The sequence below is a fragment of the Gymnoscopelus microlampas genome, assembly GCF_963454915.1.
Source record: "Gymnoscopelus microlampas genome assembly, chromosome: 1".
NCBI lineage: Eukaryota > Metazoa > Chordata > Actinopteri > Myctophiformes > Myctophidae > Gymnoscopelus > Gymnoscopelus microlampas.
The window spans coordinates 41665650-41677283 of NC_139962.1; the positions used below are offsets into that span (position 1 = coordinate 41665650).

The 11634-nt window shown below is 40.6% G+C and overlaps 1 protein-coding gene across 1 annotated transcript; it reads left to right on the forward strand.

Moving 5' to 3' along the window:
• The first annotated feature begins 254 nt into the window (after positions 1-254).
• On the forward strand, positions 255-11175 carry krtcap3 (keratinocyte associated protein 3). The gene is made up of 6 exons (XM_084060453.1): positions 255-372; positions 2727-2911; positions 6690-6749; positions 7677-7874; positions 9624-9758; positions 9958-11175. The coding sequence occupies exons 1-6, from the start codon at positions 360-362 to the stop codon at positions 10054-10056; spliced, it is 690 nt and encodes a 229-aa protein (XP_083916579.1). The 5' UTR covers positions 255-359; the 3' UTR covers positions 10057-11175.
• Positions 11176-11634: the final 459 nt, after the last annotated feature.

The window sequence follows — 11634 nt, forward strand, 5'->3', positions numbered from 1 at the left end:
CCCCCCCCCCAAAAAAAAAAGAATCATGTGGGGACCCCCCTGGTGGTCCCGACCCACTGGTTGATTTGAAACACTGTCCAAGGCAACTAGGAATGTAAACTGCGAGGTCTTGATTATGAACGGATTCAGCTACAGCTGATAACATTCTAACAGTAACTTAATGAGTAACCTGTAGCTCAAGGCAAGGAAGTGGAGTAAGTTCCTCCAAGCGACAGGTGAGTCCGGTGGGTGACGTCACTATAAAGGAAGTGAGAGCTCTGTACCGATAGCTTTGCTGGACGTCGCTGCAAAAATCAACGTTACACTTCATATTAACTGCTTAAGAAGCATTACAAGAGGACCTAAAGAGCTATACAGAGATGTGTACCTTTGGTGAGTTATGTTACACTCCTTATTTGTTCCAATTCCAGGTAGGATTTGAAATGAAATATTGCATGCTGCATGGTCTCTTGATGAAACTTTATTTTCGTCCTGCATTGAATGGCGGATAGGATAGCCTATTGAGGTGGGTTGGTAGTAATAGGTTGGTGAAGGTTAGCCTACATTCATCGCAGAAATTATATAGACATTGTGTTAAATGATGGGACAGATAACCTTTCCTTGTTTGTGATTGTTTTGTGTTTTTGGATTGTTTTAATTGATTGTCATTTATGTATTTTGCCTGAGGACCCCCTTGAAAACGAGATGATGCTTCTCAAGGCCTAGCCTTGGATTAGCCCCTTTCGGGACATTAGCCTTAGATCAAGACTATCATAGATGTATTTTACCGAGTCTTGACTTTTACTTTCGTATCTACGGTAGTCTTGGCTAGCACACCCCAGTGCGTCCTGCACTTTAACCAGTAAAGCCCGTACTTCACCGTACATGTACCAAAAAAAATATATATAAGGTGCTTACCCGGTTGCTCCAAATGTTAACTAGCGCTGCGGAGTCTTTGTGCAATGTATTAGGCCGTATTGTTCAATAGATATGTGTTTTAATCCCGTCTGTGCCTGAACGCCATTTCCCCCCTGGTTTACATCGAGTGTAATTCCGGCTTTCGCCGGGTGCGCCCAGTCACTACCGCCGATTGAGGAACTTCCGACGGAATCCGACACAGACGTGATTAAAACACTTCTATATTGAAAAATACGGACTAATACATTGCACAAAGACTCCGAAGCGCGAGTCAACATTTGGGGCAACCGGGTGAGCACCTTATTATATATTTTTGAACATGTACGGTGTACTACGGGCTTTACTGGTGAAAAGGCAGGACGCATCATGGGATGCTAGCCAAGACTATATATATATACAAATGTCAAAATCTATAAAATACATCTATGATAGTCAGTCGCTAATCCAATGCTACTCAAGGCCAAGGGGGTTATATCCTCTAATTCAACTTTTAAATAAAAAATAAAGTTTAGCTTTACATCCGTGATGTACGTGAGCTAGTATGGTAAAATAAAATGAACTAGAATAACGCAGCCATGCATTCTGTAGCCTATACAAACCTCACTAAAGTGTAAACAGAGACATCACTACAGGGTGTAATAATGTATTGTGTAGCCTATGTGTAATCCTGACTTTTGCATACAGTAGAACACTATTTCGCAAAGACTGCGTCGGGGACACGTTTTTATGGGGTCACGTTTCCTACGTTTTTTGTTTTTAATTATTATTTCAAAAACATTTTTTATTCATTAGAAACTATTAATTCAATGATTTTTCAAAATAATTTCATGAATAAATAAAAAACAAAATCAAAGAAATTAGAAGGCAAAAGTTTAAGAAGTAGTGAAAACAGCCGATCTACAAATTCACAAGTTGTGAGCTTGTAGATCTGCTATTTTCACTAGCTTGGGTCCTGAGTAGCCCTGAAACAGGACTGTGAACCATGGATAGGTCCTGAGCAGACATCAAATTTCTCTTTTGGGTCTTGAGCTAAAAAGTTTGGTTACCTTACCACTGCAGTAGAAGATATATCCGTTGTTGCACTTTTCAACTGATCCATTGATTAGAATGAAACACTGATCGAGGACAGGTCAGGTGTACTCACTGTGTTTGCTCTATGTGTGTTCAAATTCATAGACTTGTGTGACATACATTATTAATTAATTAATTTGTTGGATTCGTGTTAATGTGTATTTTCAGACAGTTAACCTTTTTTAAACCCTCAAAGTTTAGTCAACTTGACCGTTGGCTCTGTACTTGGTCTACTCTTTTTCCCTCTACACCAACTCTCCGAAATAGCCGATCAGGCGTTGTGAGCTTGTAGATCTGCTATATTTTCGGCTAATGTTCCCCATCACACAAAGATTTGGTGAACCCCCTGTAGTTACTCTTAGGATCCCCTTGGGGTCCCGGACCCCCTGTTGAAGACCCCTGGTCTAAAGTAAACTATTGTTGTATTGTTATTTGTTAAGTTCTTGTTTGAAATGAGGCTGCGTTGTGGTTTGTGGGGGAAATTTGATTGATTGAATACTTTAGTAGACAGAAATGAAAACGACAAAATAGAGTTAAAAGGATAACACAAAAAGGTCCTGGGGACTTGTTTCTCTTGTGGTCCTATGTATATGTCTCTTGTAAGTAATGCCATTGTTATGTTAAGTTTATAATGTATTTCATAGTATGTGTTTGAAAGCCACAACAACCTGTATTCCTACAAGAAGTCGTTGCATGACCAATCGTTGGATCGGAAATGACAATGATTTACAATTACAATACGTTTTGTTGTCTTCCAGATAAGGAGAAGGGGCCAGGGAGGCTGATGAGACAGGGTCTTACTCTCATCCTGGTCGGCCATATTAACTTCATCCTGGGAGCTATTGTCCATGGCAACATCCTCCGTCATATCTCTAAACCCAAACACCAAATTACAACTGAATACACTGCAGCTAACATCATCTCTGTTTCCTCTGGACTACTGGTGAGTTATGACATAATGACAAAAACATGCAATGATTCCTGCTAGATATTACAGTAGTGATTTTTATTGCAATACCCCACCACCCGGAAAAAATATGTTTTGTTTTTGTTTTTCAAAACAGTTAATGATGGGGGAATTTTGATAAAGGTTAAAATTTGCTCCTTTTAAGTAGAATGACAGATTTCCTCTGATATTCTACTTGTTTTGTAGACCTGTAATTCAACTCACCAACTTACTCTTTGTTTAGAGATCCATCCTTCCTCATAGTCTCCCAGGTTGTAGGTAGATGGACTGATAGCATATCACTGCGAACTACCCTGCTGCCAACTTCATCTGTCACTTCTGACACATAAATATCCATCCATCTTAAACCCCAATCCCTTGTTTAGACCAAGGACTTATTTCTCATAATATCAATCAGTCTCACCACAAAGCTTATGAGAAAGGTAGTACTGATCTGGGATAAATCATAAAGGAAACATGACTATATGAAACGTTTATGACTTGTGAGTCAAACTGATCTTGAATCAGCCCTTCTGTTCATGCATAATGGTAACTACCCAGTTAAAAGGTTGAGAAAACTCTCAGCTCTGAACTCAACAAGATCTGCATCTGGCTCTCCGACAACAAGCTCTCATTACACCTGGGCAAAACGGAATGCATCCTCTTTGGGTCCACTCCTAACCTCAGAAAGGCAGAGAGCTTCACGATCAAAGCGGGTGATGATATCATCAAAAGAAAAAACGAAATTACCTACCTGGGCTCTATCTTGGAGGCTGACCTCTCTGGTGACAAAAATGCTGAAAAAACGATCAAAACGGTCCACAAAAAAACACGCTATTTGCGGAGTATTGATCGTAAAGTCAGTAAGAAGACTCTGAAGACTCTTGCAGTGGCCCTCATACAAGGTCATTACGATTATGCATGTACTTCATGGTATCACAACACCACCAAGGCCTTAAAAACAAGGCTCCAAACATCCCAAAACAAACTTGTAAGGCTACTTCTTGGCCTCAACTACAAAATCCATCTAACCCCTGATCATTTTGATAGGATTGGATGGCTTAGGGTTGCGGACAGAGTACAGCAACTTGCTATGGGCCTGGTCTTCAAGATATATCACAACATTGGGATCCCCCTGTATTTGTCAAAATACTTCCAAAATGTTAATGATGTCCACGATCACAATACCAGAGGCAGCTCCACAAACCTTGTCCAACCCTTTTTTGGCTCAACAAAGGGAAGTAACTCGTTCTCATGCTATTCATCAAAAATGTGGAACGCCCTACCAAAAGGAGTAAAGGAGTGTAAAACCCTACTCTCTTTCAAAACAGCCCTAAAGATACACCTTCAGGAGGCTGCAATTGGAAAATGGCCCCTGTCTAAGTCCTAACCTAACCTACCCCCCTACCCCCCCCCCCCCTCTCTCCTTCTCCTTTTGTACATATTTCTCACTCTTCATACCAGTAACCTGTAAACTGATTGTATGACATTCTATAGTAGTTGTGTATATCTGTCTGTCTCATATATGTCATCATGATTTGTGTGCATGGGGAACTCATTTGAAACAAGCTCTGTGCTTTTATGAGTCTTCCAGTTTAGTAGACCTTGTATTGTGAATTTGTACTTCCATGTACTGTTGTTCTCATGTCTTACTAAATAAAGTACATCAATCAATGACCCTGCGCATTCTAAGCGGTGGGCATCATAGAGACCACCAGTTAAATTTGTTTTAGTACAACATCCCACGCTGCTGTTGTCTTTCTCCACAAGCAAGACACAACTGGTCTGACATAACGCAGCCAAGTGTATGTTCTGAAAGGCAGTTACTGTCGCCCCAGGCAGGCTCCATTACTTTGTAATTGTGGATTATCGTTGTCAGTTGTTGATGATGATGGTAATTTGATGACGGATATATCTGAAATTGATCTTTAAATCAAAGGAGATCCACATCAAAGAGGATTACAGAATGCATATATCTAAGTAGTAGGTATAAAGTAAAGATTTGAGTCTGAACTTGAAATGTTTATCCACAACAGGGATTCAAATAAATAAATTATAGTCTCCTATTCTTGGTTGCAGGGTGTTGGGAACAACATCCTACTGTATGAGTATCTATGGCCGCTTTTATACAACGATCCTGCAATAATGACCTAAAGAAGATCCATAATTAATGCCGGTAGTAGGCTGAAATTTTACTCCTTTCTCGAATCGACTCCCCCTTCACAACCCTGTCATCCAGCCTCCTCTACCTGCCTATGTTGCTCCCTATCCCTACTGAAGTCCTGCACTGGCTCCACACTGATCTCCATGGCTACAGCACACACTCAGAATCTGGACTTAAGTAAAAGTAGCAATACACAATGTAAAAATACTCTGACTTAAGTAAGACTGTGAATGCAGGACTTTTACAAAAGTAAAAGTACCGTACTTATTATGAAGAATTTCCTTTTCAGAATCATATACAAAACAGTACATCATGTTATTGAACTACTTGATCATTATCCAAGCCCTATTTTATGTTTTAGCTATTCAAAAATAGCAGATCTACAAGCTCACAATGTGTCACGATGTGAGGTGTTGTGAGCTTGTAGATCTGTTATTTTCAAAAACATTGTTTAATTTGATTACATTTTAATAATCTAAATCTTCAAAGTAACAAATAACTAAAGCTGTCAAATAGATGTAGTGGAGTAAAAAGAACAATATTTGCCTCTGAGATGTAGTGGAGTAGAAGTATACTCTACTACAGCACACGCTCAACCCAACCCCCTCTACCCAGCCATGATACACTCTAGTCCTGCCACACTCCTCCACCTCAGTGGGAACCCTCCAGGGAGGTACATACAGTACGTGTGAGGGGGAGTAGGATTCTTTCACTCTACCAGCCTGTGAGTGGGCAAAGGGGAGTCAAACTCTGGCACTGACTGAGTAAAATCTCGGCACACCAACAGCTTTGCTTCTTTTTACACAGAATCAAATCAGTGTGTGCTTTTACATGGAATGCCGGCATTCTGTAATCAGATGTCAGTGTCGAGTGTTATGGGCTGTCCAGTGTCCACACCAAGCATTATAACTATATGATATAGTATTAAAAAAAAATCTACAACTATAATGAAGACATGACAGTGGTGATTGATATAGTCAATAATCACCACTGTCATGTCTTCATTATAGTTGTAGACATTTTTTTAAATGAATATCTAAAAACCGGCCCTTTACTCTTATACCGTAGATTCTATAGATTTAAAACTACCCTACGCATTTAGTTACCAGACCACAGTCATGGAAGCTCCTGTAGCCTACTATTTTCTGACGTATGACTCCAAATTTGGTTCCAGCCCAATCATAGCCCAGTTGACTTCATTTATAAAAATGTAAGTTATTTAAATTTACATGATGTAATGTGAAAAAAGAAATGGCTACTGGAAGTGTGCACAAGAACTTTGGTGGTGATCGGTCCAGCGGTTTGTGAGATTTAACTCCAGACACAGACAGACCCTCTTCTACAGTAGATGGCTCTCTGAGGAGCCACGTCTTGCGCATCACTAAGCTGAAGGGAGCGGTTTGAGGCAGAAAGGTGTGTTTGTGGACCTTTGATGTCACACCCATCCTGCCCTGCCATATTTCCCTTTCACACAGACGCCAGCTGGGCAACAATTCCCCACATTACGTGTCCGTACCTTTTATTATACAGAACTGGACAGGCCATGTACTGTAAAAGAGGCTTATGACTGCTACACCATATCCCATTTGTTTTGTTATGTGAATATTGCAGAGCATTGCCACTGGTATCATTGCCATCATGGTGTCAAGAAACCTCCCAGTATGGAAGCTGGTAAGATGACACGCCCAACACATTTGAAAAACTGTAACACATTCACTGTTTACATACTGTATCTTCCTGAAAACATCTCCAATCTATCATATCTTATTTTTTGTATTTGTTTTTTGAGCGCCCATGACCCATCCGTCGTGAAAATTTGTCTTTCGCTGTACTGCGATTAGCTGATAAGTATTCAGACCCTTTGCTCAGTATTGTGATTGGCTAGCGAGACGCATGATGAAATTCATAACCAATAAATAGCACCACGCACTTCAAAATAATTACTTTTTTTTAAAAATGAGCTTCCATCACTGTGATGACCTTAAATAACACCGCTCACTTCACACTGGGTGTGATTTTTCATTTCTTCACATGTCTGTCTTTTGGTCATTCATTCATTTATTCTCTTTCTCATACACACACATGCACACACTCACGTTTGTGTATATTTGTGAGGACATCAATATGTTAGGATGGTGATTTTATTAATGCAAATGTTTGCCAATTTAACCCTAATCCTAAAATCGCAAAAAGCAGATCTAAGAAGCTCACAACGCATTGTGCTGTGATGCGTTATGATCTTGTAGATGCTATTTTCGGTGCGCAACACTACACAACTATGTGTAAATCTGGCGTAACTCCAACCCCAACACCTAACCTCTAAATACCTAATCGTAAGCTTAAATCAAAAAATCTATTTTAACCAAAAAAAAACATTTCACTTGTGAGGACCAGGAAGATTGTCCTCACAATGTCTATTTCTCAAAATCTACTATACTTGTGGGGACATTAACAAGTATAGTAATACAAGTACACACACACACACACACACACACACACACACACACACACACACATACACATACACACCTTTAATATCCCAAAACATGCTACCCTAAAAGCTTGTCACACACCATCTCTCTCTCTGTCTGTCTGTAGCACATAGGCCTCCTGATCAGTTCATTTTTCAATGCACTGCTGTCAGCAGCCTGCAGCATCGGCGTCCTATTGGCCATCAGTCTCACAGTGGCCAGCGATGGGAGGGTCTTAATGCAGGGCTGTAATGACACAGATCTGCCGGTGGACGCCCGCTCTCCAGTCAACGTCCAGTGTCCCTTCGACACCACCAGGATCTATGTGAGTCCCCATCTCTCCTGTGTGTCTAGCACTTCTGTCACTGAGCTGAGACACGCAGCTAGGGCTGGGCGATTAACCCAAAATATCATTGCTGTCGGGCAGAAAGCTCCATATTTTAGCTTTTAGTTTTTTTCGTAAATGAATACCCTACTTGATCATACTATAGCGTCACACAAAAGTATCAAAAGTAGCAGATCAACAAGCTCAAAACGCATCGCACCACGTTTCGTGCTTGTCGATCTGCTACTTCTGCAATTTTTATTATCCTGAAAAGTAACATTGACACATGACATTTTGTACATTGATGTATGGAAAACCGACATTTAGAACCAATAACCAATTAAATCTTGCTCAAATAACTTAATCTTGCTCATGTAGGTCAGTCGATTAATCAAGAACCAGTTCATATACATATATAGATAGTTTATAATAGACTAAATCGATTAGTCTGATTAATCACTTAACCCTGTATTATACTGTACTTAGTTGGTGTACAACGGTGGTGTACAAAAATAGTGAAAATAGACGAATTTCAAGCTCTTAACACGTCGCATCATGACTAGTTGCGAGCTTGTAGGTCTGCTATTTTCACTATTTACTTTTTTTAGTCTGCACTGTAGGCTAGACCAGCGTTTCCCAACCGCCGTTCCGCGGCCCTTTTGGTGTGACGTCTGAGTTGCCTTGGTGTTCTGTTTAAAATTTCGAATGAAAAAGAAAAAAAAAATCTATTACCCCTAAAAAAATAAATTTCAAGTGCCCCTAGCGGCCTAACAGTAAGGCAGACGGAAATGGCAGTGGATGTATTGGAAGCAGCTCAAAGTGAACCTATTCTCAGGTATTTAGTTTGTCGCCGTCGACCTTCCTAGCCCGTGTTATCCAAGAAAAACGGGCGACAATGGCCAAAACTCAAATCGGCGAAAGTGGCCATTTTCAAGATGTTTTGGCCATTATTTCTGGAACAGAAGGTCCAATCTGCTCAGTTCAAAGCTTGTTGGATGCGTGTCTCTGAGGACATTAAGCACATCTTGACACATATTCATTTATTTCGGGTTTTCGGGCCGTGTGTGTGTGTGTGTGTGCGTGTGTCAAGTGGGGTCATGTTAAGTGGTTAAAACAGTATTTAGGCCAGTAGGCTGCAGTCTCATCTGGTATAGTAGACCAGATCACATCCGCCATGAGACGGTTAATCTATATCGCTGAGTTTAATCTAGCGGAAGGGAATCTTCTCACGCGATGCTAATCCCTAGGCTACAGGATGTGTGTGTGTGTGTGTGTGTAAATATTGATAATAGTGACTGACTGATGCAATCAAAACAAACATCTAAAATCTGAGAGGCCATTTGAGCGGGTTGGTGGCAATGCATTGCCTAGCCAGTTATTACAGCCTAACTGTAGTGTATAGCAGTGGTTCTCAATCTGTGTACAGTGCAATACATACACCGTATATCTAGGTGTGCCTTGGCACCGAAAAGGTTGGGAAACACCGGGCTAGACAATGTCATACATGCTGCAATGACTTCTGCCACCAGCAGCTCAGATTTGACTTTCTTTTACACAAATTACGTCACAGTATTTTATTAATTCCAGAAATGTTACCACCCAGTTTTAGCCCATACATTGAATTTAGATGACTTATCAGTAGGCAGAGATCTCTCATCGTTTGGCTACACGAGACTACAAATGATGATACTCCCCATTCTCTCTACTCTGCATCTGTTCTCTCTTCTCTGTCTCACTTGTCTCCCTCAGGACACCACCCTTGCCTTGTGGGTTCCCAGTGCGTTGCTTGCAGCAGTTGAAGCTGTTGTGTCCGTGTGGTGTTTCCATGTGGGTTTGATTCTCAGAGGGCTGGGACCCTGTGGCCACAGCTACATCAAAGAGCAGGTGTGTGTGTGTGTGTGTGTGTGTGTGTGTGTGTGTGTGTGTGTGTGTGTGTGTGTGTGTGTGTGTGTGTGTGTGTGTGTGTGTGTGTGTGTGTGTGTGTGTGTGTGTGTGTGTGTGTGTGTGTGTGTGTGTGTGTGTCATCTCTCAGTTCTCCATTTCTCATCCCTCTATTCTCCATCTCTCTGTTCTCTCTCCCCAGTTGGAAGAAGAGAGTCTGGCCAATAGGAGTTCAGTAGACACTGAGTTCCCCACCCAGGGCCGAAGTCTGATTGGCCAGCGCTTCACCGCTGATGCCTGATTGGTATACAGTAAATGCAGGAAGCACCGATAACCATCACTACATCCCAGTACACTGATAAACTACCATCACTACAACCAGTACACTAATAGACTACATCCCTTTAACCATATTCACACCAAAGATCATTAATATTACCAAGATCCTACGCCTCGCCACAAAAAAATGGTACACAAATGTTCTCCTAAGTGGCCGTGGTTGCCTCTCGCTGTCCCCATCCCCTCATCTCCCCAACCCATTTGGTGAGCTCAAGTGCTTGAACGTGTGCTTCTGGTCTCCTAAAGGGGTGGGTGTATCACACAGATACAGGAAATCAGTCAAAGTTTGTGAGTCTTAGTTTCCCATTGTCTTTGTTCACGCTCTAGGCAGGGTAACAGACAGTACTCTGCTGGAGTCATACGTGAACACATAATTGATGTGTTCAGATTTATGTGTGTTAATTTAACTCTGAGATGGTCCAGTTTTACATTCTGATTGAAATGGACACTGACTATTTTGCAGTGAATACTTTTCAGTCTTAAAGGCATCATTGAGGGCAGCCACAGCCATGAATAGAACCAGTTTTACATACAGTATGATGGGATTTTGTGTGTGCGCACATGTATGTGCATGCACAGTGTGTTGTGCCGCTCATGGCAAAAACATAATTTGTTGTCCCCTGACTCCCAGTAAGTATTGATTATTGAAGTATGTTGAGTTTATGAAGGAGGGTGAGTTGATTTTACCTGTATGAAAGTTATTTTATATGTAACTTATATGATCTATCATTTCAGCCAAATATATTTTCATTATTTTTGTATTTGTATTTGTATGTATCTTACTGTGTAAATGTCCTGCTGGCACAGTTCTGAGATCAGACTGGTTTTAAAAATATTACTGTACGCCAACATAGGCCAACATGTTTTTATATTATTTTGTCTTGTGATTGGATGATAATAACGATGTTAGTTTAGTTATTTCCTTGATTTTATAATGGTACATTACTGCACATAAAAAGCTGTATGTATAATATTCAGGTATACCACTTGTTTTATATCCTCCTGGTCAACTGCAGTTCAGTTCTAAACACATGAGTTTTGTGTGAAAAGTGTCATTTAAAAGAAAATTAAAAATGGCTTTTTAAAGTAAAGAACCTTTATCCTTGTCCAATTTATGCTCAGACAAATATTCGTTATTTTGTATGGAATAAGGTATATTACAATTTCTGAGGCTCATCTACCGTCTCTAGCTGAACGTTGCATTGGTTGCATGCTAGTTATTTATAGATATACAGTATGTACAAATAGATCCAGAGAACATCGTTGTCGGGCAGAAACCTCTTATCTCCATATTCTAACTTTTTGTGTTTTTCGTAAATTATCGCCCTACTTAATCACACTACAGATATTACACCCTAACTGTAGTGTATAGCAGTGGTTCTCAATCTGTGTACACATACATACAACGTATATCTAGGTGTGCCTTGGCACCGAAAAGGTTGGGAAACACTGGGCTAGACAATGTCATACATGCTGCAATGACTTCTGCCACCAGCAGCTCAGATTTGACTTTCTTTTACACGAATTACGTCACCGTATT

What these genes read in the sequence shown, in the direction of transcription:
- krtcap3 (XM_084060453.1), top strand. An exon ending in ACCTCCCAGTATGGAAGCTG is followed by an intron (nt 6,750 to 7,676) that starts GTAAGATGACAC and finishes GTCTGTCTGTAG; the next exon opens with CACATAGGCCTCCTGATCAG. An exon ending in TCGACACCACCAGGATCTAT is followed by an intron (nt 7,875 to 9,623) that starts GTGAGTCCCCAT and finishes TGTCTCCCTCAG; the next exon opens with GACACCACCCTTGCCTTGTG.